At 47.7% G+C, this 26465-nt stretch overlaps 1 protein-coding gene across 1 annotated transcript in view; it reads right to left on the bottom strand.

Moving 5' to 3' along the window:
* Adcy1 (adenylate cyclase 1) overlaps window positions 1-26465 on the bottom strand; it is a 110678-nt gene that overhangs the window by 59055 nt on the left and 25158 nt on the right. Inside the window, exons 3-4 of the mRNA XM_050141382.1 lie at window positions 21188-21306; window positions 11829-11940 (exon numbers count right to left, since the gene is read on the bottom strand). Of these exons, the coding sequence (XP_049997339.1) occupies window positions 11829-11940; window positions 21188-21306 (231 nt within the window). The remainder of the gene's footprint in view (window positions 1-11828; window positions 11941-21187; window positions 21307-26465) is intronic.

Genomic DNA, 26465 nt, shown 5'->3' with positions numbered 1-26465 from the left:
AAGAGAACTTCCCAGCAACTGCCAAAATAGCACTGCCAGTCAAGTCTTCCATGCACGAGCCTTTAGAACAGCAGTTCTCAACCTGTGGGTCATGAACCCTGTAGGGGTGGAACCTTTCACAGGGGTCACCTAAGGCCACCGGAGAACATGGATGTTTACATTACAATTCATAACAGTGACAAAATTATAGTTGTGAGGTAGCGATGGAAAAAGAGCATAACTGGGCGTCACCACAAGATGAGGAACTGCATTAAGAGATTACAGTATGAGGAAGGGCGAGAACCAGTGCTTTAGAAGAACAGATCATATTGGGTCCGTAAGAGCATTTATTAAACTACTGTCTAAATATGTCTCTGGGATCCCTGTGGATTAGAAAGCTTCCAAGGACATCTGTGTTTGAGGACAACTCTGACTACACAAGCCACCCGCAGACCCAGCAGCCCCCAAGCACGGCTTAGACCTGGGAGGTGGGGTCCTGGGGGATGTATAACCTCACCATGCTGTGCAGCTAACTCTGGCATGAGCCAGTCGGTATCTATCAATGCAGCCACTACCTCAACTCTGAATCCATCTTCTAGCCAGTGCCGGTAGCTGGCAACCTACCACACCGCAATGGGCTCCCCCTGGGGGCAAAGGGCTCCAGAAAGGGCTCAGACTGAACTGTACCAATGGCTCAAAATAAGCAGCAGGTGGCCCAGGTGATAAGAGGCCATGCTTAGCTTGGTTCTCTCTGCAGAGGGTAGACTGTGATCTCACCGTGCCACACCCTAACCTACAGGTTCCAGTCAAAGGCGTGGCGCACATCCAACCAGCTCTTGTTCCCATTAGGAAAACTAACACCCAGAGAAGAGTCCTAGCCTGTCCACGGCGGGTATAGAGGAACAGTGGGCAGCAGGACACGTTTTTCCATCATGTCAAAGAGATGTGGCCAGGTCCTTAACGACGGAAAGGACCAGTACACATCCAGCAGTATCCAGTAACTGGGGGAAAGGTAAAAAAACAATTGCTGTCTTCTGGGAGCATCAGCTGTGACTCAGAAGGCAAATAAACCGTCAGCTAGCATGGAGATGAAGGCAAACATGCCCTGTGTTTGCAGAACGTCCAGCAGAGACCTTCAGAAAGAGAAGGAAGGTGTTGGGGCTGCAGGTGTGGACAATTTTCCAAGCCTGCACCTCACAGAGGCCACCCTGCATTGCAGTGTCAGGGACTCAGAATCAAGGCAAGCGCCTCTGAGAAAGCCCACAGGCTTCTCCAAAAGGGCTCACACAGGATCAGAGCAACCATCCCCTTAAGATCACAGGGCGCTCACAGGGAACGGACAAGGAGGAACAATTTGTACAGCAGGGGGCCATTTCAACTCGAGCTTGCTAGCAGCTACTTCAACGGGGGAAAGGATCAAAATTGAACTTGTTAGCTAAAACCTACAACATAAGAGAGAAACTACACTGAGTGGGAAAAAGATGCCAGACACTGCAGAAAAAAAAAAGCAAACATCGTTCAAAATGAAGTAGCAACAGAAAAAGCATTCCGATTGTTTTAGAAAAACCATCACTGACTGCAGGATCACCTTCTGAGAACCTGATCATGTAGAACTGAAGCCACAGAGGAAGAGTATTTGAAATCGGTGACCTGACTACTTCACTGTTTCTAAATTCGGTGTAACTGTTAAAGCCAAAGATTCTACACCGAGGAGAAATACACAGCCCAGAAAGAGAGCTCTTCAGAAACACAGGAACCGAGGGAACACAGCCCCAGCAGCCCACTGACATGCTAAAGGAGAGCCCATAGGCAGGAAAATACAACACAGAGAAATTTTTACCACACGAGCACACAGCCACAGAAATGACGACTATGTGAGTAAACGGCACGACTCGGTGGTATTTACAACTCGTTAAGAGAATTCAGTGCACGGACAAAATATTAACAACATAAAATGGAGCTGATTCTATACAAGCTAAAGTATGTATGTATGCATGTATGTATATATGTATGCATGCATGTATGTATGCGTGTATGTATATATGTATGCATGTATGATGTATGTATGTATATACATACATGCAACTGTTGCCATGAATTTTACGTTTCATTTCCTATTCACGGCAACAATTTCATGAGGACTGTAGGGGCACCCCATAACTGTGCCATCCTCAGCCTGTAAATCAGAAGTCACGTGATGGGGAGCCGTTAACCAAGTAAATATCCTAATTAAGCCCTAAAGTAATGATGGAAAAAGTTGCTAAAACAAACACAGTAAAATGGAGTCATCAAACATATTCAATAAACTTGTAATAAGGTTGGGAAAGGGGGAACAAAGTACAAACGAGGGAAACGGAAGCAGCGAGGGCCAAGCTTTGGCTCAAACCCAGTGAGAGTGCAGCCTGGACATCCAGCTCAAGTAGGGATTACTACTCAGACCAAAAAAAAAAGTTAAATCACATTTTAAAAATAGTCTAAAAAGAGTCAAAAGGTGTAGGTGAAAGTTTCTTTCCCACCAGCAGCTTCCAAATAAACACACTGAGGCTTATATAAATTACAGATGCTTGGCCAATAGCTCAAGCCTGTTATTAGCTAACTCTTACTTTTAAATTAACTCATATCTCTTATTTACCCTCTGCCACGTAGCTCATGGCTTGTCACCTCAGGTTTTTTTTGTTTTGTTTTGGTTTTTTTTTTTCTTTTTTATTCTTTTGGATTTTCGAGTCAGGGTTTCTCCGTAGCTTTTGGTTCCTGTCCTGGAACTAGCTCTTGTACACCAGGCTGGCCTCGAACTCAGAGATCCGCCTGCCTCTGCCTCCCGAGTGCTGGGATTAAAGGCGTGCGCCACCACCACCTGGTGTCACCTCAGTTTTTACACATCCTGCTTCCTCTGCTGAAATCTCCCTCAGACTCCGCCCTTTCTCCTCCCAGCATTCTCAGTTTGGCTCTCCTGCCTATGTTTATCCTGTTCAGCTATCGGCCAGTCAACTTCTTTATTAAACCAATCACAGCAACATATATTCACACCATGTAAAGGAATAGTTCACACACACACACAAAAAAAAATGGAAATTTAAAAGTATTTTGAACTGAATACAAATAAATACACAACAGGCCAGGCATGGTGGCATACACTTTTAATCCCAATATTCAGGAGGTAGAGTGTGGAGGATCTCTGTGAGTCTGAGCTCTAGGATAGCTAGGACTACATAGAAAGACCCTGTCCTGATAACCAAACAAACAAAATACCAGAGTATTGAAGATGATGCTAAAAGAGCGTTTCAGAGGCAATTTACAGCTTGAAAAGTTGATATTAAAGTCCCCAAAGTTATAAAATAATGGCCCAAATTGCACCTTAAAATGTTACAAGAAGTAAATTCTACCCAGAATAAGAAGAAACACAATAGTTACGCCTAGAAGAAAATTAATGAAACTAAAAGATCAATAAAATTGAAAGCTCATCCTTTAAGAAAATCAGCAAAATTCTTCAACCAGAGTGATTAGGAAGGAGGGGGGTTAGGGGAAAGGTGGGAAGGGGACAGGAGAATGAGAGGAAGGGATGAGGAAGGGAGGGAGGGAGGGACAGAGGGAGGGAGGGAGGGAGGGACAGAGGGAGGGAGGGAGGGAGGGAGGGAGGGAGGGAGGGAGGGAGGGAGGGAGGGAGGGAGGGAGGGAGAATGAATATACAATTTACCAAAATCAGGAATAAAAGTGGTGGGGGCTGCAAAGGCGGCCACTGAGGAAGGATGTGGAAGTGTGACAAAAACCTTACTCAGCAACTGTTAACACCTGGAATAATTCCTTAAAATAAATACAAATCATTAAAGTCATTTGAGAAACATACCCTAATCGACCCTTCTGAATTTGCAAATTTCCTATCCTACTACATATTGAGAAAGAAAGAGACACCAACTTTACACAGGCATCTCGAGAGCTGGGCAAGAGGAAGCATTAACAAACTCAGCCTCGAGATCACACTCGATAGCATGGAGAGATGGAAGAAGAAACGCCACAGATGAAGATCTCAACACAGATGGGGAAAGTTCTAGAGAGATGTCGGCAAATCAAAGGCAAAAACCACACAAGGAAGAGAATAATATCACAAGTGTACGGAGGCCCCAGAAACACATAGGTTGTTTGGTTTTTTTTAGATTTATTTATTTATTTATTATGTATACAACATTCTGCCTCCATGTATGCCTGCATGCCAGAAGAGGGCACCAGATCTCATTACAGATGGTTGTAAGCCACCATATGGTTGCTGGGAATTGAACTCAGGACCTCTGGAAGAGCAACCAGTGCTCTTAACCACAGAGTCATCTCTCCAGCCCACACACAGGTCTTTTTACAGGCTAACATCAGGCGTGCATCCCTCATGCAGTGAAGTACACAGGAAATCAGGACCATCCCTACAGATGCATAAGGGGGAAAACCCAGCAAAATACAACTGGCATTTCAGATTTAAAAAATAAATCAGAGGAAACTTGGAATAAAGGGAAACTGTTCAGTTCAACAAAAAACTCCACAGAAACCCCACTGCTAATATGATTCTTAATGACGGAAGAATGCAGAGTGATGCCCCAGAAATCGAAAAGAAGCCAAGAATGCTGCTCTTGCACTTTCGTCTGACATTACACCAGAGGTTCTAGCCAGTCAAATGAAGCAGGAAAATAAAAAATCAAAGGCCTCCTGATGGAAAACAAACTAAGCTAAGATGCATTCATGTACAAACGTGACCACTGATGTGAGAAGTCCAGTGGAAACTCCACTTTCAGAGCAATAAACCAATATAAAAACTTAATTTACATTCTGCTGTTCATAAAAAACAACTGTAAACTAATATTTAAAAATCAACATGAATTATGCTATCAAAAGTAGGATCTACTTAAAGACATATCTGAGGAAATAAATGAAACACACGAAAAGGAAAAAGATTTAAAACATTTGTATGTTGTGAAAAAAAATCACACATTTTAAAGAAAAACTAAACACGTTCTATCAACGCAGAGATGAACTATGTTCACGAATCAGAAGTTTCAACATCTGTAGGTGTTGGTTCTCGTGGATTCAAAGTACAGCAGCCTTTGTGGTAGAACCAGAGAAATGATTCTCAGTGTATATTAGAAAGTACAGCGCCTAAAGTCACCGGCGTCACCTGAGAAAGAACTTCCCAGTTTGTTGGACCACAACACCTGAGCACAGACCACCATGAAGCTATAGGACCCACGGGCAGTCCGGGTGTCAAGGCAGATACACGGAGCAATGGAACAGAACAGAATGTCCAGAAAGACCCCTGCCCAGCTCTATATGAAAAGTGCAGTCCCTAAAAATTTGATATGGTAAATGTTGAGGGCCTGCAGGCAAAATAAATGGCTTTGATTTGTATATATAAAAATTAACTCAAGATGTATTGTAAACATTATCAGGGCATCTGTAGGCCCTCACTGAGGCAAACAGTTCTATTAGATTTGCTTCCCTACTGGACAGTGCAGGCCCGGCTTAGGCAGCTGGCAAGCAAAGCAAGGGATAAGATTAGCTGCCATTCTCTGTCACGTGTGTTTCTCCAAGAACAACATCTTCGAAAAGTTACTAAAAACATACGCACACGAAGAATGTGTGAGAACACAATAGATTTGTGGGTGAATATGCCTGGGCTCCTGAGGGTGGTTGTTTTCGAGTGTGGACACAGGCCTCAGAAAATACAGAATATATGTTTGCTCTCTGTGCCACAGTCTGAGCCTTAGGCAGCAAGTGTTAGGAACACGTGCTCACTTCGGCGGAGGGGAGCAGGGGGGCAATCACAGCTGGTGAGGAGCACACTGGGTCTTGAGCCTCTGCAGAGTGCAGCCTGATTTAATCACCGTGGCCGTGAGATAGCAGCTAATTGACAGTTCTCTAAAACAGACCCAGCTAGCGAATGGGCCTGTTCTGCAGCCAGCGTTATCTGGTTATGAATTAAAGACCTTGATGGGATTAAAGAAAGATGAGCTAATATCTGGGGAGAGAACACCCTAATTTTTTTCACACTGAACGTCCAGATATTTGTGCCGCTCTGACAGATGGCCTCGCTTGTGCTGGGTTCCCTGGCCAGGGCGATGATTATTATTATGATCTTTATTGCATGGCAACCCTGGGCTAGGCACTAGCCTAGAGATTTTAGAGTTTATATTACGGGAGTTTTGTTATGGAGCTTCTTGCTACAGTAATCCCTTGGAATAGTCAGAGCCACCCTCATTTCTTTCAGCAAAAGACCAAAACTCAGAGCAAGTTCAGTGTGTAGTGAGCTATGTATATGTATTTGTATGTGTGTGTGCGTATACATACATATATATATGTATATATGTCCCTCAGAAATATCAATGATATCACCTTTATTAGGCAATAAAAAGACGAATCTCCATAGATATGATTTAGTTAAAGATCTGAAATAAGAAACCTGTCCACTGCGGAGTGGGGCACGAGGGAGCGGAGGAGGGGAGAGGAGGAGGAAAGGCCACTTGAGGCAGAAGGAGACTCGGGAGACCTGGCAGGAGCCAGCAGAGGGTGTGTGAGGCAGAGGCTAGCCTCTCTGGAGTGCCTGCAGGAAGAACAGCTCTGCCAACAGTACTGATTCCAATTGCAGGCTCCAAACCTGTAAGAACAAATTCCTGTTGTTTCGAGCTTCCAGATCTTCATGGGACGTTGCCAGCGCGGCCTCAAGAAACCAGTACAATGACAGACATTGGGCAAGGACAGCGCAGACGCAACACAACAATGCAATCCCATAAAACAAACAACCTGGCCGGGCGGTGGTGGCGCACGCCTTTAATCCCAGCACTCGGGAGGCAGCGGCAGGCGGATCTCTGTGAGTTCGAGACCAGCCTGGTCTACAGAGCGAGTTCCAGGACAGGCTCCAAAGCCACAGAGAAACCCTGTCTCGAAGAAAAAAAAAAACCTGATAGACTGCTTAAAATGTTCTGCTCTTCAAAGAATACTGTTCGAAGGAGCACAATACACAAGGGGAAAACCCTGCAAGGCATGCGTCTGAAGAAGGGCCAGCTTGTGGACCGTTATGAACTCTTGGGCAGGGCACAGTGGCACACACCTGTGATCTCAGCACTCAGGGCTAAGATGGGGTGATGTGAGTTCGAGGCCAGCTCAGAAAACACAGTGCAACCCCAACCAAAACAATTAAAAATAAAGTAGACGTAGTCTCAAAACCCCACAGTTTTGAGATCAACCCAATTTATAAAGAAGAATGGTCAAAAAACACCCAAAAAAAAACCAAAATGGATACTCCAAAGATGACACATGGATGGCCAACAAGCCATTACAAGATATGCATGGCTTGTTACTAGGGAGACCACACAACCATTTAAAAGCCCAGCCACCGCAGAAGACAAAGATGCAGAGAAACTGGTACCACACACTATGGTTGGGGACGTGAGACGGCAACAGGCAATCTGGAAAGTACTGGGTTCATTTCTTAAAACACTAAATGTAAATTCAGCAAATTCTGTCATCTGCCCACTCCTACGCATTTACACAAGAAAACGGCAAGCACTCACCGGCACGAAGTCTTAGACACAAATGCTCTCGGCAGCTTTATTTGGAATAAGCTAGCCCAGAAATAACCCAGATGCCCATCAGGCTGTGAAGAGACAACAAGCTTTGATTCAGCCAGACAATGGGATGCTTCTAGGCAATGAGAAGGATTAGAAGTATTTTCTCTGAAGGGCCCTCCATGCCACTAGAAGAGCGAGAAACGAGAAGCCAAGAACAGAACAGAGCAAGCCTTGTTCTGGAGAAGGCAAAGCCTCTGAGAGAAAGCTGCTGCAGGAAGGTGTGGGGCATAGCCAGCACCCAGAAGCGAACACAGCCTGACACCTGGCACCCTTTATTGGGACATCAGTCATGGGCAGGCACTTAGGAGCCAGAGCCACACTTTGGTCCCTGTGTTTTCAGAGAGTGGCATGCATCAGGCGGAGGAAGATACGCATTGTTTAAACCTTTCCTTTGTTCACAAAGACTTCCACAAAAGACAGACTTTTCTCAACAAAGATCTTCCTCCAAAATACCCAAACTCAGCTCACAAAGTACTATGCCTTCCTTGGGGGGCTGTGGGAGGGGCTCTCATACCTTCTTGTCCCAGGAGGGCATGGCAGGACTATCCCATGAGCATGGGAGGAAGGCAGCAAGAACAGAAACTGTGCTGGGCCCCTGGAGACTGTGGGACCAGGAGGGGTGCCCGAAACCAGAGTCTTGGGGCAGTCAAGGTGAGTCTCAATTGGATAGGAGGAAGATTCAGGGGGTCAAGGTAGGGGGTAAGAGAACACCCCTAGGCCCAGCATTCTGCATGTAAGCATGTCCTTTAGCAAGTCGTTCACTCAGATGCTGGCCACAAAATCCAGTTTGTAAAATGAAGATTTCCAGGTATTTGGGACACTGATGGTTGGTTCTGGATCAGGCCCTGGGAGCTACAAACCCCTCCTGGGAGGAGAATTGAGAGAAATGACTAGAGCTTTCCTTCCAAGGACTACCACACCCTCTGGCAAGGCTGAGCAACTGCAGAAGGGCTACCTGAGGTTGGGAGCATACCCCACATCCACATGACATCCATGTCGCTCACCAAAGGCCAGTCAGAGGTGCGCTTCTTCCCAGACACATCTGTGAGCCACATTGCCACTGACTTTCTCTCCAGGTGCTCACCAGGCCAAGTTCCCAAGATCTCATAGTCACAGCGGAAAGAAGGGGTAAACAGCTCTTAGTGGCTGTCACAACTGGGAAGCAGAGCCCTCAGTAAATGCAAATGCAGGCATGCTGGCTTTCATCAGTGCTGGCCTGCTCCCTGCTTGCTCAGCAGCTCTAGAAGAGGCTGCTGCAGCCATGGTTACGGCCCAGGCTTTTCTGACTCTCCTCATAAACAGGCATCCTCAGAGCTCTACCGCTCTCAGAAGCCAGGCCAGTGAGTCCAGAGGCCACCGAAGCAGACATCTTAGTGTGGCATTGTCTCACTTGATAAATTCATGTGTCCTCTGCTGTGTGCCAGTCTCCTTGGTCATAACCGGGACCTCAGAGCTGATTTGGAAACGAGTGTGGCTTGCCCATATATACCCCGTCTTAAAGGAAAACAGCCACACAAGGCAACAGGATGAACTGGCGGCCACCTATACCTCTACTCCACAGATAGCTCAAAGGTCAGAGGCCAAATAAGAAAGCCCCCCTCCCCCTCACAGGAACCGCCTTTGGAACTTTGAAGCACCGGTGAGTACCAGTTCTACCCTAGGAATAAGGCTTTGAAACCACAAGGCCCTGGGGAGCTGGCTTCACCATAAGCATCTCCTTAACGAGGCATAGTTACCTGCCCTACCTGTCACAGGCTATAACTGGGCCACCATTTCCTATTCGCGTTGTCAAGTGCAACCAAATCCAAAGTCCATGCTCTTAAAGTTCTACCTTGATTTTGAGGATCTGTATCCAAGGTGATACATCTGGTCTCTGCCTACCACTTTGAGTCCTTGTAGGAGACTACACAAGTTCTGGGAAGTTCCTAAGTGAGGGGACAGACATCTGGAGCCGACTGAAAGTGGGTCCTCTGGGGGATGATGCCACGGGACTTCCTGGATGAACTGCATAATGGGGATGGGAAACCCATCCCTCCCCACATACACCAACTTTTAGGCGGCACAAGCTCAGGGCACAAGAAAGGAAAAAAAGGGGGGCCCTGGTAGGGTCAACTTTGATCCTCTGATCAGAAGCCTCCAAAGAATGAGCTCCCTAGTAAAGAGCAGAAGTCCGGGACAGACCTAGGACCACCGCTGGCTACCTCTGTGACAGCTCCGCGCTGCAGTCTCCTCAGAGCTACCCCGCGTCTTGTCAAAATGTGCTTTCTGACCCAAACGCAGAAGGGCTTCAGACCTGCCCTCGCCTCAGTGAGCTGCACGCTGTCGCCGACCATGCCACCTGCTCTCCTCTCCCCACAACAGCCCTCCATCATGTGGGACCAGAAACCCTTTACACCACAGCAAGACCCAGGGACTCACCTCAGAGTGCAAGGGAAGCTCTCATGAGGACAGGCACAGCCACACTCAGAGGGACAAGACAAGGCTGCAGAGACCTCACAGACAGGCAGCCCAGTGTCCAATAAAAGCAGCAGACGGAAGACAAGCCTTTCCCAGTTAGGGGTCCTACAGCACCCTGACTAGGACATCCTGTGGTACCCCAGGAGGGGCTTTTCCAGAAGAGATTTACACAGAAAGTAACTTTACCATCCAATTCTGAGACGTTCACTCCAGCAACATTCCATGGGACCTCATCAAGGGGGCAGGGGGATAGTTTTATGTCAGCCTGACACGAGCTAAAGTCATCGGAGAGGAGGGATGCTCAGTTGAGAAAATGCCTCCTTAAGATGGGGCTATAGGCAAGTCTGTGGGACATTTGTTTAATTAGTGATTAATGGGGGAGGACCCAGCCCACTGTGATGGAGCCATCCCTGGACTGGCAGCCCAGTGTTCTAAAAGAAAACAGACTGAGCAAGTCATAAGGAGCAAGCCAGTAAGAAGCACCCCTCCATGTCCTCAGCATCAATTCCTGCCTCTAGGTTCCTGACTTGCTTGAGTTCCTGCCCTGACTTCCCAGCTTGCTTTAGGTTCTGGTGTTCACTACAACAATGGCGTCCATAACTAAGAGAAGGGAGTACTGTCTCAAATTCTTGCTGCCACCCTTCCCACCTTAATCTCCTCTCTGCCCAGCTTGGGGCTACTCCCACCTGCAGTCAAACATTAAACCTGCTGTCTGGCGTCTGCCAATAACCTAACCCATGCCCACTGAGTCTCCTTACACAGCCAGCACTGCACCCAATTCTGACAAGTCGCACCAGCCCTGGCTGCCCAACTCACTTCACTAAGAAACCCTTCCCTGCTGCCTTCACCGAGGAAATGGCTACCCATGCCCCTCAGTTTCCCAGCACCCATGCCCTACCCGGGCCAAGGCTAGGAAAAAGAGAATGTAACTCCACAATAAACCCCTTCACCACCTTGAAGGGTAAAGATGGTTAGGAGGTAAGACAGGCAGTAGCACCCCAATAAATTACATGCTCAAGTGTTCCCACCTCTGCCTTCTGCTCCCTCCCTCCCTCCCTCCCTCCCTCCCTCCCTCCCTCTGTCAGTGGTTCCCACTCTTCCTCAGGTACAGCTGGTGCGCTGTGGAACTTGCCCCCACCTACACAGGCTGGGAGCCAGGATCAGTGTAGATCTAAAAGACGGGTGAGCTACAGGGATTTCAGCCTACAGGGTAAAGTTCCAGAAGTGCAAAGGACTCCTAAGACCATACACTAGGCTCTCACACAGAGACGTGGAGCCTAAGGACAGAGTGCCACCCTTCAGCAAGGCTTACCTACCACAAGTGCCAAATGTTAAGAATTCCAGCAGGAAGCCTGGTGAGCATCCCCAACATTCCTAGCATCAGCAGGGGCTGGGGAAGGGAGAGTCTGCAGTAGAATCACCAGGAGCAGGGGTTTCAGCAGGGACTGGGGGAAGAGGTAGCAGGCATTTTCCAGCTCAGAAGGAGGGCAACCCCAGAGCAAGGCCAGCCCCAGAAGAGGCACAGGTAGAGAGGGGGCTGTGATCGTCCCAGGTGCACAGTGCCAGGCTGGCCAAGGCCAAGTGCAGCCCGCAGGACACGGTTCCATCTGAACGCCTCTTGGAAGGAGCCAGTGTAACTTATGAAGTGCAGGTACCAAACTTAGGCCTAACGTAGAACCACTGACCAGTGAGGCCCCTATACTGCAGATACCGAGGCTGGCTGGACAGAGCACCACTCCAGAAGCGCTCTGGCTTAATCAAGAGAACAAAAGCAAACATTGTGCTTACCGTGGCTAACTCGTCGAACTTGCCGAAGAGTTCGTTGAGCAGTTTCACCAGCTCCTGGGCCGTGCACTGGGATGCCAGACCTGTGAACCCCACAATGTCTGCAAACAGGATGCTGCAAGAGGAAGGGGATCCAGGTCACCTCTCCTTGGTCACTTAGGAAATGATGAGCTAAGAGTTGCATAGCCTTTTCCATCTATACCCTTGCTTACTCCTGAAAGCTGACTTGTAGACTTCATTGTACATGGAAGTTTCTATCCTGCCAGGCCCCACAGTCATTCAGTCCCAAATAAACACACAGAGGCTTATATTAGTTATAAACTGTTTGGCCTATAGCTCAAGCTTATTACTAACTAGCTCTTACAACTTATATTAACCCATAATTCTTATCTATATTTAGCCACGTGGCTTGGTACCTTTTCTGAGTAAGGCATTCTCATCTTGCTTCCTCTGGGTCTGACTGCCAACTGTCTCTTTCCTCTTCCCAGAATTCTCCTAGTCTGGCTGCCCTGCCTATACTTCCTGCCTGGCTATGGGCCAATCAATGCTTTATTAAACCAATATGAAGACAAACCTTTATAGTATAAAAAAGTATTAACCCACAACACTTCTTCTTTCTTTTATAGGCAAGAGGACCTAGGCTTAGGACAGCCGCAAGGCACACCTCTTGGTCACAGAGAGATTAGTTGCTGGGCCACTTGAGCTTGCCATCCCTCATGCTGATCCCTCACCCCACATAGGGAGCTCTTACTAGCTTCCCAATAGCTCACCATGGGCATCTACATTGGGGCCAGGGGCAGGAAGTAGAGTGTCTAGCTTTTAAGAAAGGAATGGTCCATTCCCACCAGCCATCTTCTTCTGCTACGTGGATGCATGTGCCCATCAGAGTGTCAGAACCAAAGCCCTAAATAACTGTGTAGAGCAGCGGTTCTTAACCTGTGAGTTGTGACTCCTTTGTGTTTGGAGGGGGGTTCAAATAACCCTTTCACAGGGCTCACCTAAGACTATAAGAAATATGGCTGTTTACATTATGATTCATAACAGTAGCAAAGAAAAAAAACTTTATGGTTGGGGGGGTCATCATGCATGAGAAAGGATATATATTAACGCATTTGGAAAGTTGAGAACCACTGGTGTTGAAGGTTCATAGCCCCACATGACACCCCCCAAGTATTAGGTGATTATTTATTGCAGAACTGGGGCCAGTCTCTAGAACATGGTGCCTGCTCAATTTTCTACAGAAGATAAGATTCTAAAAGGTATTTTCCTATTATTTTCTCTTTCAAAACGAAAACATATTCTGCAAACATATGAGAGATGAAAAATATTGTTTTTAAACGTTGTTTAGCTTTAAGGTCTGTCTTTAACTATGCTGCTCAAATATTCAGAGCTTTCCCATAATTTCAGGGAGCAAGACGCTCCCCCTTCTGCACCCCTCTGTGGGAGCTACAAATGTCAGGCAAAAAGAAATGAGCGCTCTTGTGGACAACAGAGGGTGTTGCCAAAGATAAGCCAGGCCGGACAGTACCGGAGGGGAGCAGGGGTTAGCGCTGGGCTCTGGCAGAACAGCCCCACTCCACCAGCTACAGCGAGGAGACTGTTTGCCCTTCCTCATGCCCACTTCTCATCTGCGACGCGGAAATGAGCGTGCACATGTCCATAACCATATACAATATTTTTATCTCTTCTGTTTTTAAATTTTTTCATACAGTATATTTTAATCACATTCTTTCCCCTCTCCAGGTTCCTCCCCCAACCCATCTACCTAACTTCATGTCCCTTCTCTCTCTTTAAACAAAAAACACAAAACTAAAACCAAACCAAATTTAAAAAAATAAAATTCAAGCATGAATGCATACACACATAGAGAGAGAAACCAAAACAAAAAAAACAAAACAAAAAAAAAAACATGGCGTCTGTTTTGTGTTGGCCAACTACTTCCGAGCATGAGGCTGGGTGCTCCACTGATTTTCCCTCTTCCAGCATCTTTCAGAATTTATGTCCACTTCCCCTCCCCCTGCTGGGATTTTGTGTGGCTTGAGGCTGTGCAGGTCTTGCTGTGGTGTCACAGTCTGAGTTCAAACCACTGTTTCCTCCTGGTCCTCCATTCACACTCATCTGAAGTGTTATTTACTTGCCGGCTGCTCACGAAGGGCTAGCTATGCTGGACGGGTGCTTGGGATGGACCATAAACAGGAGATTCCAATAAATACCTCTGCCCTCGGGATTCTTCTGGCCAGGGGAAGGGGACGTTTGAAATATGTCAAGGCATTTTATTTATCTGTGGTGGAAAGAGACAAGGAGAAGGTTGAGGGGCCTAGACTTCCAGCTATGAGCGGACCAGCTTTGCCCGGCAAGAAGAGAGCAGGGAGCTAAGGAGCCACGGAGCGAATGGAGCTTCTGTGGAGGGGCCAGTGCTGCAGCTCCCGTGTCCTGGAGGACGCAGAGCTCTTCCCTTTTTACTCCAGCCTTTGAACGTACCTTCCTGCTGGCTTCTGGCCCTGCCCTCATCTCCATAAACCAAGATCACTTCTAGATAGCCCTCTCTCTCCTGTTGCTTTCAGATTCTGCCTGCATCTCTGGCTGTCATCACTTTGACTAGGATATGCCTTGGTGTGGGTCTCTAAGTTTATTCACTTTAAAACACATCAAGCTTCTTGGATAAATAGATTAATATGGTGTGGGGGGGGGTGTTGTTTTAAGGACTATTTTTAGTCACTGTTTTTTCAAAAGTCCTGTCTTCTTCCCTTGCCTAGGGAATCTCAACACGTGTGTGTTGATAAGCTTGATAGCACCTCACAGCGTTCTGAAACCCTTCCTGGTTCTCCATTTTCCCCACCCTCCTGCTGCATGGCGACGCTCCTGGCTCTGCCATTAAGTTCTCTTATTCTCCCGCTGCCGGCTCAAGTCAGCAACTGAACCCCTCCAGAAAATTTTCACCTCACTTGTACGTCTTAAATTTAGAAGTTCTATTTGATTTGGTTATTTTTAAAAAAAAAGTCTGCACTGTTGGTATCCTCTGTTTGGTGAGGAAACATCGCCATGGCTTCCTTTAATTGCACAGACAGTTTGAACACATTTAAAATCGCTGACTTCAAATGTTCGTCTAAGAATCCCAATGTCTAGGCTTCCTTGGGGACGGTTTCTGCTGACTGCTTGTTTTGCTCATGTATGAGCCATGCACACTTTTTGCAGCATATCCAATATATCTGAGAGCACAAGACAGCAACTCTAGAAATGAGTCTCGCCCATGCCCATCTGAGGGTTCTGGTCACGACTGGTTTGGACGTTCTGTGCAAACTAATTCTGCATAGGCTTGGTCTTCTGAAATTCCCACATCTGTGCCTAGACCTTTGCACAGGACCCCCATGTTCATTCAGTACCCAGCTGTCCCTTTCATTATTTCCAGTCACCTTGCTGCCTGCCTCAACTGTCACCGCTGCCGGAAGCAGCTGCAGTGCTGAAGGATCACCCTGGGCTGTTTCCAACAAAGGCTCTGAGCGGCTGAGGCTGTGGCTGAGGCGGGGCTGAGTCAGGGCTGCTGGCAAAGGCCAATGAGAGGGCTTCCCAGGGAATCACCAGGTCAGCAAACCCTGACAATTCTGAGTGCAGAGCTTTGAAGGGGCACATTCTCAGCCTCCAGAGGCTGTGGAGCTTAAGAGAAAGAGCAAGGGGACGGGTGCTGAAGCCACAGAGTCCCAGTCTTGATGCCCAGCGGTTTCTCCCGAGGACACACTCCTGGGTGATTGCCGGAGTTTGATGAATCACCAAGCTGGATCTAATTCCAGTTACTCCTGCTATTGCTGCTATGAAATCATTGCCAAAAAAACAATGTCATAGAACTCAGCCCATTTTTCTTTCTAGGATTTTATACATTTCAGGTTATAATCAATTTTAGTTGATTGCGTATATGGTATCAGATGAAGGTCCAATTTCATTGTTCCATGTGTGGATGTTTGGCTTTTCGAGCACTATCTACTGAAGATAACCCTTCCCTTATTTCATGTTTGCCACTCTTGAGGGCACGTTGGGTACATGTATTCTGGGTTCCTTATTCTATTTCATCCTGTCTAAATTTCTGTTTTCATGTCATACTGTTTCAATCATGACAGCTTTGCAGTATAATTTGTAGTCAAGAAATCCAGTGCTTTTAGGTCAGAAATATAGTATGATTTACTTCTCTCAAATTTATTGAGATTTTTTACATGACCTTGTGTGTTCTGTGAAAGAGAAAGAGTCACAGGCACTTGAGAAGAATGTAGATTCTACTGCTGAGTGGGATGGTCCAGTCTCTTCCATCTACTGGCACCAAATCTACAGTGTTAATCATCGTCTTCCTCTCTCGTTACCCTTCTGTCTGAACGCTCTGCTTACCATCAGAAAAAGTGGATTACTATTGATTTGATGGACAACTCCCCTTTCAGGTCTATCGATGCTTGCTTTGCATATTTCAGTGTTTTGTGTTGGGTGTGGGCTTTTATGACTGTTATTGCAAACTGGCTCCTCAACCATGATGAAATGCCATCTCTTCTGACCATGTCGGCAAGAGTATACTTGCTCTCCCCTGGTTCTCGTTCACACAGACGCTCTTCACCTCTTCCCCTCCAGCTGGAGGTGCGTCCTCATGAAGCAAGCTTCCTGCACACGAAGTATGGTGAGACTGCTCGGTCACTGGTTTGACTTGTGTCTGTTTGACCGATGTTCCCATCAGCCATTCTGTCTTTTGAGTGATGGGGGATTTTACCCCAGCGACACATGGAGTATTGATGGAGAAGGGCTCCCACTGCCTTTATGGCTCACACTGCCTCTTGGGCCTGTGGATCTTTTGTTTGCATTCTCTTACGTGTTAAGCTGCTGTTTGTTGGTTTTCTGGATTGGAATGCTGTGATTATTTTCTCTTTTTTGTTTCGGTTAACTTCTTGATATCATACTGCTGTTGCGTCACACAGAAGAAAATGTACTATTTAATACCTCTTCCATAATCTGCTCACCACAGTTTACATGTACTTGTATCGTATATTAAGTTATGTAAAAACCTTTGACTTTTAACTTTTTCACATTTGTTTACCTGTTTGCCACATGTTTACCTGTCTACCACATGTTTCCGGTGGCCTGCAGAAGGATGTCTCAGGCGCGGCACCTCTGGTCTATGGAGTTTCTGTCGTGTGCTTTAAATATTTGGAATATGTCACTTACGCTCTCTGCCCTGCACGGTTTCTGCCTAAAGATCCACAGACAACCTGGTGGGGATGCTGTTATTTACAGGAAGGCACTTTCTGCTGCTGTTTTCAGAATTCTCACTTTGTCTCAACTTTACAGGATTTTGTCATGTAAATTTCTTTAAGGTCATCTTATTCGGTGTCATATATGTTTCCTAGTTCTGGAAGCCCATTTCTGTCTCCACATGTCTATCTGAAAAGATTTTCTAAAATCTTTATGGTCTGGAAGGTGGTGGGCACAAACCTTTAATCTGATTTCAAGGAAAACCAGGGCTACACAGAGAAATCCTGTCTTTTAGGAAGGAGGAGGAAGAAAAAGAACAAACACAAAAGCTTTTGTCCCCTCTCCCACTTTCTCCTTCAGCAGTCCTATGATGTGCCCAACGCTGGCGTCTCAAGTCCCCTTACCCTCCTCCATTCCTTCCCATTCTCTCTTCTCTTTCTGACCCTCTGCCTGGGACTTCCCAGGGACCTGTCTTCCAGTTCACCGATTGTTTTTTTCTGCCTGAGTCCCTATTCTCCTCTAGGGAATTTTATATTCGGTCGTTACGGTCTTAAGCTTTCTGACTTTGTACTCCTTGGTGCTTCTGTTTCCCTGCTGAAACTCTCATTTTCCTCGTGCACAATTCTTTTCTAGCTTCTTGAGAGCTATTTTTATTCTCCTGTGAAGCAATCCATGTAAGTGCATTTTCTCAGATCTGTGTCTGCAGGTCTACCTTCCTCCTTTGTTTGGGACGCCTTTGCGTGGCTCTTCGCTCCCAACCTTTAGAGAACAGTCTCACGGAAGAGAGCAACCACGTCACTTATTCTAGTCAAGACGCTCAGGCCCTTTATCAGCTCTCTGTGTCCCCAGCAGGCATCTGTGGGTCCCATCGGTCCACTCTGTCCTGAGCAGGGGACACATGCGTGAGAACTCATGGAGAACATCCAGCTAAAGCTCCACCTCTGTTTTCCCAGCAAATCAAGACTGTCAGACTTTTCGGAAATTCAGGACTGAACTGCAGATGCCGCTTGTTTCGGCAGCCCCAGAGCAGCTGGGGAACTGGTCACGCTGATGAAGTCTCTCCCTCCCAGTGTGTGGATAGGAGAAGGGGAGGATGCAGAAGAACTTGAGGGAACAGGATGATCGAGATGGGGGAAGGACAGAGATGGAGAGCAATGAAAGAGATAGCATGATTGAGGGAGCCATTATGGGGCTATCAGGAAACCTGGCACTAGAGACCCCAGCTAAAACTCTAAGCAATAGTGGAGAGGGTGCCCAAACTGGCCTTGCCCTGTAGTCAGATTGATGACTATCTTAACTGTCACCATAGAACCTTCATCCAGCAGCTGGTACCACAGAGGCAGAGACCCACAGTGAAGCACTGGGCTGAGCTCCCAAATCCAGTCGAAGAGTGGGAGGAGTGAGAATATGAACAAAGAGGTCAAGACCATGATGGGGACACCCACTGAAACAGCTTACCTGAGCCAATGGGAGCTCACCAACTCTGGTCGGACAGGGAAGGAACCAACAGAAAACCAAACTAGGCCCTCTGAATGTGGGTGACAGTTGTATGGCTGGGGCAGACTGAGAGGACGCTGGCAGTGGGACCAGGATTAATCCCTACTGCATGTACTGGCTTTTCGGAACTCATTCTCTTTGGATGGGCACCTTGCTCAACCTAGATATAGTAGGGAGAGCCTTGGTCCTTCCTTAAAGCAATGTGCCTTGCCCTCTCTGAGGAATATATGCGGGTGGGTTGGGGGAAAGGTAGAGGGAATGGGGGGAGGGGAGGGATTGGGAACTGGGATTGGTATGTTTCTAAATAAAACAAAAACAAAAAAGATAGTTTTATGTCAACTTGACCCAAGCTAATGCCATCTGAGAGGAGGGAACCTCAACTAAGAAAATGCTTCCAAGGAGAGAGAGCACAAGCAAGGAACTCAGGACCGCGAGGGGTGCACCCATACAATGAGACAATGGGGATGTTCTATCGGGAACTCACCAAGGCCAGCTGTTCTGGGTCTGAAAAAGTCTGGGTTAAAACTGGTCTCGCTGAACATAGTTGACAATGAGGACTACTGAGACCTCAAGAACAATGGCAATGGGTTTTTGATCCTACTGTACCTATTGGTTTCGTGGGAGACTAGGCAGTTTCGTGGATGCTCACCTTACTAGACCTGGAAGGAGGTGGGTGGTCCTTGGACTTCCCACAGGGCAGGGAACCCTGATTGCTTTTGGGGCTGAGGAGGGAGGGGGACTTGATTGGGGGAGGGGGAGGGAAAGGGGAGGCGGCGGTGGGGAAGAGACAGAAAGCTTTAATAAATAAATAAATAAATAAATAAATAAATAAATAAATAAATTTAAAAAAAGATAGGGCTACAGGCACGCCTGTAGGGCATTTTCTTAATTAGTGATTAAAGTGGATAGGCCCTGTCTTAAAGCCCAAGACCCTCGGCTGTGGTCTTGGGTTCTATAAGGAAGCAGGTTGAGCAAGTCATGGGGAACAAGCCAGTAAGCAGCGCCCCTCACAGCCTCGGCATCAGCTCCCTGCCCTGACTTCCTTCAGTGATGGATTACAATGTGGAGGTGTAAGCCAAACCAACCCCGTCCTCCACAACTAGCTTTCGGGCATGGCGTTCACAGTGATAGAAACTTAACTAAGACACGGGAAGGCTGCAGAGCTAGTTTGTATGTTTGTTTATCTCTGCTGTTGAGCAAGCAGAAGGCTAATGCTGCCTCCTCCCTCAAGTTACCAGAAGCCTCTCAACTGTGACACCCTCCTACAGTATGCCCTCCAGGTTCTCGCTGAAACCTCCTGGTGGCCCGTGCGCCTCCAGGGCAAGCTGCTGGGATACTGAATTATGTCCCTTCCCGCTAACAAGGAGCAGCAGGTGCAATAAGGGAAGTACATCAAATGTGAATGGCAGCTAATCCTGCATCCAGCCCTCCACCCCCTGCCCAGGGCATCCTGCACATTCGTTTCACATGGCTGAATCTCAATTTCCTGATTCCCACAAGGCAGGCAGCGATGCCAGCTGCTCACGGGAGGGAGGGGATAGCAAACAGCCAGGAACTGAGCAAGGAGCGTCTCAGCCCTAATTCTGGGGCTGTCAGAGTTCACATGCTGGCTCTGCGGCTACTCTCCAAACAGCTGGGCCCCATTCCACACCACTTCAGCGTCCTCCTCTGCGGAGGGAGGAAGGAAACCGTGCGCCCTACAACAGGGAGTGAAAGAATTCACAGGTATGCACAGAGTAAGAGCTGTGAGCTGATTAGCCACAGGCGCTCTGTACCTTGATGCCTTCATCAGCGTTCACTAATCTGGGATGAGCCAGCCTGTGCTCCCCAACCTAAGAGAGCTTTTCGTCATGGTCTTGTGTCTTCACGGACACCAAAACCCAGAAGAGCACAGAAGAACGGAAGAGAAAAGTGCTCTGTGTCCACTCCATCTCCTGAGTGCCACTCACACGGTGGCACTCCCAAACAGGTGACAGCTCAGCCACTCTAAGTGCATTGAACTGTCATCCAAAGTATGCTGAAAAGACGGTACAACCCGCTAAGACAGAGGATTCAACAGAATCTCTCTAAGCAGGCAAGCAACTTCAGCCAACATATCACACACTGGTTCACATGGAAGGCTTGGGTTCCTTTCCTGTAAAATACAAATGACACCTCCGACCTCCTAGAAGGAGAAAGGGAAGGATAAGACCCCCATCTCGAGAAACACTCCACCATGATTCAGAAATGGAGAATCCCCAGTCCACAATTAAAAAAAGAAAACACACTCTTTGGACGAAGTTCTGTCTCCCTGCCAACGTAGGAAGTGTGAGTACTGGCGGAAGAAACGTGAAAGAGAACTGGCATGTGCCACCTAAGAAGCCACAGCCTCCTCTACACGGGACCAGCTTCCTTGTTGGACACCCACCCATCGCTTCTCAACCATACTGCTTTCCTCCCCCTAAACTACAGAGATATTCTAGTTCCTCTGTCCTCCTCCCCCTCTCTCCCTCCCCACCTCTTCATCCACTTCCCAGCTCCTCTACCCCCCCCCCCCCCCCCCCCCCCCCCCCCCTCCCCCCCCCCCCCCCCCCCCCCCCCCCCCCCCCCCCGCAACACACCTTCTCACCCTCCCAGTAAGCTGCTGAACGTGCCATCCCTACCTCACGTTGTCATGCCTCTGGATGTAAATCTTGTGGAAAATCCTCTCAGGGGGCTTCAGGAAGTCTTCCTTCATCTCCATGGCGACATTCCGGGGCAAGAGGCTCATGAGCAGCCGCTCCTGAGTAGGAGAAACATCATTTGGTAGACAGCAAGGACATCCCCCATTCCTGCTAGCCCAGGAGAGACACTGTTAGGTGGTGGTGGTGGGGTCTACAGACCCTGCTCAGGCAAGCCAGCACACGCCCAGGCCTGCAGGCACTGCCCAGACTCCAGAGCCCCATGGACCGATACTCAAACACGGACTTCCACGGAGCAAGCAATTGACTCCAGAAGCCTAACTCAGCATAGATGGGCCTTACCTCACAGACATGTTTCCAGCCCTCTTCCAGCCTATACCCTGAGCACTGTCTCCTACCAAGGCCCTACTAGGTCCCCTTCCCTTCCCTCTACTGGTCCAACAGGATCCAGAAATAGTCCTATAAAGTCTGACCCCTTGTTACAGGAAGAAACAGCCTCAGGGACAAGATGACCCCTTCTCTTGGCCATTGTCTTCTCATACCTCCCTGATCTGTGTAGGGTAAGCATTTTCTTTCTCTCCCCAAGAGAAAAGAATAAGGGTATGGTTTGTTTCGAAGGGACGAAGCACCCTGGCGAATTCACCGGCACCCTCCCTGGCTTCAGGTTCCTGTCTGCGAGCCGGCCTCAGTCTCTCACCTTCCAGATGTGACCTTCCCTGATTTCAACCCCAGCTTGTTCTGATCTGCCAGGCCTGTGCTGCTGTGTGCTGGATTTGAAGTGTAAGGGCCCCCTTTTCCCTCAGGCCTCTCATGCCCTATCCCATGTTGCCTTGCAAAGGAAGACCAAAAATGGTCTTTCAATCACAAGAATGGGGAAGAACAATCTATTGACCATGGAGGACAAGGTTGAGGGAGGAGGCTCAATCCCTGCTCTGACTGGCTGCAGGCTCTCCCGCAGACCCCCACCTACCCACCCTGCTGGACTCGTCCTGTCTGGCCCAGTGTCCTGGCCATCCTCCTTCTGGGGAGCTGAAGCAGTCATGCCACGGGGTGCATTCCTTCCCTGCCGATCTCAGTCTGTCCTGGACCATGGCCTACGGTGGCTGTGAGAGACCACGTCTCTGACTATAGGCAACTGCGACCCTGGTGCCTTTCTCAAGGACCTAAGCCTCTGTGTCCACAGAGACTATCAGGGCAATAGCTAAGAGGCAGCCACAGTCCCTGAGAGCCTAAAGATTCCAGGAAGTAATGGAAGAGTCCCGCCCTTCTGTTGCACACAATGGACAGTATTGAATTTGCATAGCTCATCCTATGAATACAGAGCACAATGGGAACACTGGGAAAACCCCGGAAAGCTGCTAATACAAGCAAGCTTATGTTAGGCGAAAGGAAGAAAACCAGGTGCATCACTGGAGGATGATTAGGGCGAATCTGTGCATCTGAGAGAAGCCACCAGGGTCCTGCTCCAACGCCACATGTATAAGCACGGTCTAGTGTTGTCTATAAACCTACCTGCACCAGCCCCACACCAGCCCCGCACCAGCCCCACACCAGTTCCCACGCATCTCCTTGCTGATAGACCCAGACATAGACGGGTAAGCTGGAGAAGGCAGGATCACCTGTTTACAAGTTGGGTCACAAAGAAAGAGGACACTGCCCAGGCCACTCTCGGGGACAAACAGAAGGCAGAGAGAGCATGATGGGGAGTCGTCAGGTCCCTTCCTACACTACAACCCTCTAGGGATGCAGCCAAAGATGAGGCCCCCAAAGGTGGGCCAGTAACCAGCTGGGCTGGGCTGAAAGGAACTTCTGGGGGCCGTACTCATTAATATGTCAGAAATTAACAATGCACCAACCTTGAGCTTCCGGAGAACGTTACAGCCATGAGATCCAAAAGCACAGGCCAAGTGGGAACACAAAGATTCCGGCACACTCAGAAGGCCATGGGAAAGGCTACCAAAAAGGTCGCCCCAGAAGCATGGAGGAAACGGGGGGCTCCTTGAGCTGAGGATGCAGAGACAGGCTGCTGGCTCACATTCACCCCTTCTTTCACAGCTAACCCTCTCCCACATTCCCCCCTGAAAGTCCCACAACACTCTCACCACAAACCCACAGGGGGCCTTAGACCATTGCTACGCTGCCTGCAGTGTCCATCAGTACAAGCAGAGTTGCAGGCCGAAGTACTGGAGCAGTCAGACAGGGGGATACCACCCTCCAAGGAATGGGGTGGACCAGGGCCCCAGGTGACAAGAGGGACTTAAGAGAGAAAAGCTGCTGGAACTGCACGCAACCTCTAACATGGAATCGTGAAACCCTTCACGCGGGAAGCTGAGCCACGGCATGGTGGCTGCAAGAAGCAATTTTGGCAGTCAGTGGTCATGTGACCGGCCCGTTACACCTGCTCCGCTGCTAGCGTTATTTTCATCAGGATTTTTCGCTGCCAGGGTTTTCCAACCTCCCAAGCAGCTACCTGTAGACAAGAAGATATAATTCCGACTCAGAAGTAAAAACTTTAGAACACAACCTGATGGAACACAGACTGACGCAGCCGCTGTGGGGATCAGTGTGGATGTTCCTCAAAATGTTAAAAATTGATCTATCATACGATATCGGTAGACAACTCCCGGGTCTCTTCTCCTACTGCAAAGACACTTGCCCACCCTTGCTCACTGTTGCTGTATTCCCAAGAGACAGGAAATGGAAAGCCCAGATTCCCGTCAGCTAGTGAATGGGTGATGAAAACGCCGCACAGATACACAATGGAATGCTATCCAGCTATACAGAAAAACGAAATTACGAAATTCTCAGACAAATCCATGGAGCTGAAAATAACCACTCGGAGCGAAGGAACAGAGACTCAGAAAGGCAAATGCCATATGTTCTCTCTCCTGTGGAGATGCTAGCTGCAAACCTTTAGATTTGTGCATTTAAACAGGAATATCTGCAGAAGTAAAAATAAAAATGGTAGGGGCCCATGATGGTGGGTTTCAAGAGGCGAGGGGAGAGAACTCAGGTGGCAAAAGGGAGGAAGAAGAAGAAAGGAGCAGGAAGGATTAAAGGGTGGGGGAGGGTCAGGAAAGCCCTTTGAAAAAGCCACAGGGAACCGTACTCTCTAGGAGTTTCCTAAAATATACACACATACAAGAATAGTTTAAAGGGAGTTCCCCATAACAGGGAGAAAATACATCATAGGCTGTCAAATAAAAAGCCCAGTGCCAGCTCTAGGATACCTCTTTTGGGGGACAATGAGGTTCCATAGATGCTCCCCAAACACTATAAGCTAATACTCTTATGTTTGGTTAACCTCCAGAACTTGATGGTGACACCCCATTGCTGAAGATCGCACACAATTGGGTCACAGAACATGGAGAAATCAATACATTTCTGAAATGAAAGCTTCATCCCCCATGCCGCCAGGGGAGAAAGGCAATCTTACCCGGCTTTGAACCCTGAAAGCTACAATAATGACTGGCCTGGCAAGATACGCCCACTGGTTCCACAGTGGCATGGATGTCCTGGGAGTAACCAACCATTTCTTGCTTGGAATGAAGTCCTGCTTCACAAGACAAAACTCGTATCTGGTACCATTAAGTAGGCTAAGAATCTGTGACTAGTCAATCATAGTCTCTAGGGTAGAACTTCCTGCTATTTGCTAAATGAAAATAGAATTAAACTGCCCCTAAGTTCTTATCTTCATACTCATAGATCAGTGCCTCTCTCAGCCTTCATCACAGAAGCCCATCTTTCCAGCATATGGTTATTATTACAGAGATTCATAACTGCTCAGCATGCAAGAGACTAAGAGACTGCAAAATTCTCAGCCCTAAATGAGACATCAACATCACCCCCTTCCTCTCAAGTTGGGGGCGATCATCAAGAGGAGGCAGAAAGACAGCAGAACCAGAGGGAGGGGAAGACTGCAGAGAAATGGTGTTTTCTGAACATGGGGTGTTACACACGCAGACTCATGGGGGCTATGACTGCATACACAAGACCTCCACAGATCAAGCCAACCAAATCCCAGCATGGATGGAAGAGGGGCCTATGAAGTTCCACCCTTAGCTGAGGGACTACTGGCACTTGATGGCTGCTGGGGAGCAAGAGTCAATTTTCTTCAGTGACGTGGACGGAAGATTACCTATGTTTCCGAGACAGCCCCACCCCCACACACATGCCAGCTGCACCAGACTCAGCGCATTTAAAACAAAAACAAATAATACAAAAAAAAGATATACTGGTGAGGTGGTGGTTAGGGGAGGAATTGAAGATAAAATAATGAAATTAATAATTTACTTTTTTAAAACATAAAAATCAAAATTGGAAAGCAATAGAGGAAAAAAACATTGATCTCTGGCCTCCACACGCACACACATACACACGCCATAAGCACATGATAAAAATGAAAAGAGATGACAAGAATCCTTACCAAGATGCAAGCAATTCCCAACACATAAATGAACTGCATTTCCCACCAAATGAAATCTAACCCGAGAATGAGATGCTAGCTCAGTACTGAAATATCAATGCTATACTGGGATAAGGAAGAAAATAGCAGCAATTAGTACTGATAAAGGAAACAATGAAATGTAGCTCTTACCTACGGTGAAAATCTTTATAAAGGAGAAGCCAGGAACTTCCTCATATTGACAAAGTGAAGCCCCAGGAAGCCGACAGTTCACACCACTCTAAATGGGAGAACTTCAGACCTTCCATCTAAACAAGGAATGGGGCAGTGACTCTCACTACTTGCATCTGATGTCACACCTGGCAAGCTAGTCAGCATGGGGAGGTAAGAAAAGAGCTGCAGGATAGAAGGAGCACCAAGTACATGGTGGTCTCATCTATAAAAACAGAACCAATATGCCTAGGACAAATAACCAATGTCAAAGAGTCACATAGGCAAACCGCCCTTCGAGAACCCCCTCATTTCCACATAGTAGCAATGAGCACATGCACACACACTGTTTACAGATGCTCAAAAGGAAAAGCCCACAATGTAAAGCTAATTTTAAAGGTGTAAAGTTTGTATTCTGAAAATCAAGGCTCTGAGTAAAGAATCAAAGAATTGCTAAGTAAATGGAGTCACAGTCTTCCCTCCTGAAGGGAAGACTCAACCCTGTAAGGATGCAAATTCTCTCTAGATGACAGGACCAAAGCCAAGCGACATTTACAGGAGACAAAGGCGAGATCATTCCAAAACTGGTAGGGATGACAAAAGGAAAATAACTGCTAACATTTGAAAAAAGACCAAGAGGTAGAA

This window comes from Alexandromys fortis, unplaced genomic scaffold (assembly GCF_014885135.2).
Source record: "Alexandromys fortis isolate MF-2015 unplaced genomic scaffold, M_Fortis_MF-2015_v1.1 scaffold_7, whole genome shotgun sequence".
Taxonomy (NCBI): Eukaryota; Metazoa; Chordata; class Mammalia; order Rodentia; family Cricetidae; genus Alexandromys; species Alexandromys fortis.
The sequence above is the reverse complement of the archived record's forward strand: the minus strand, read 5'-3'. Positions and strand labels throughout refer to the sequence as shown.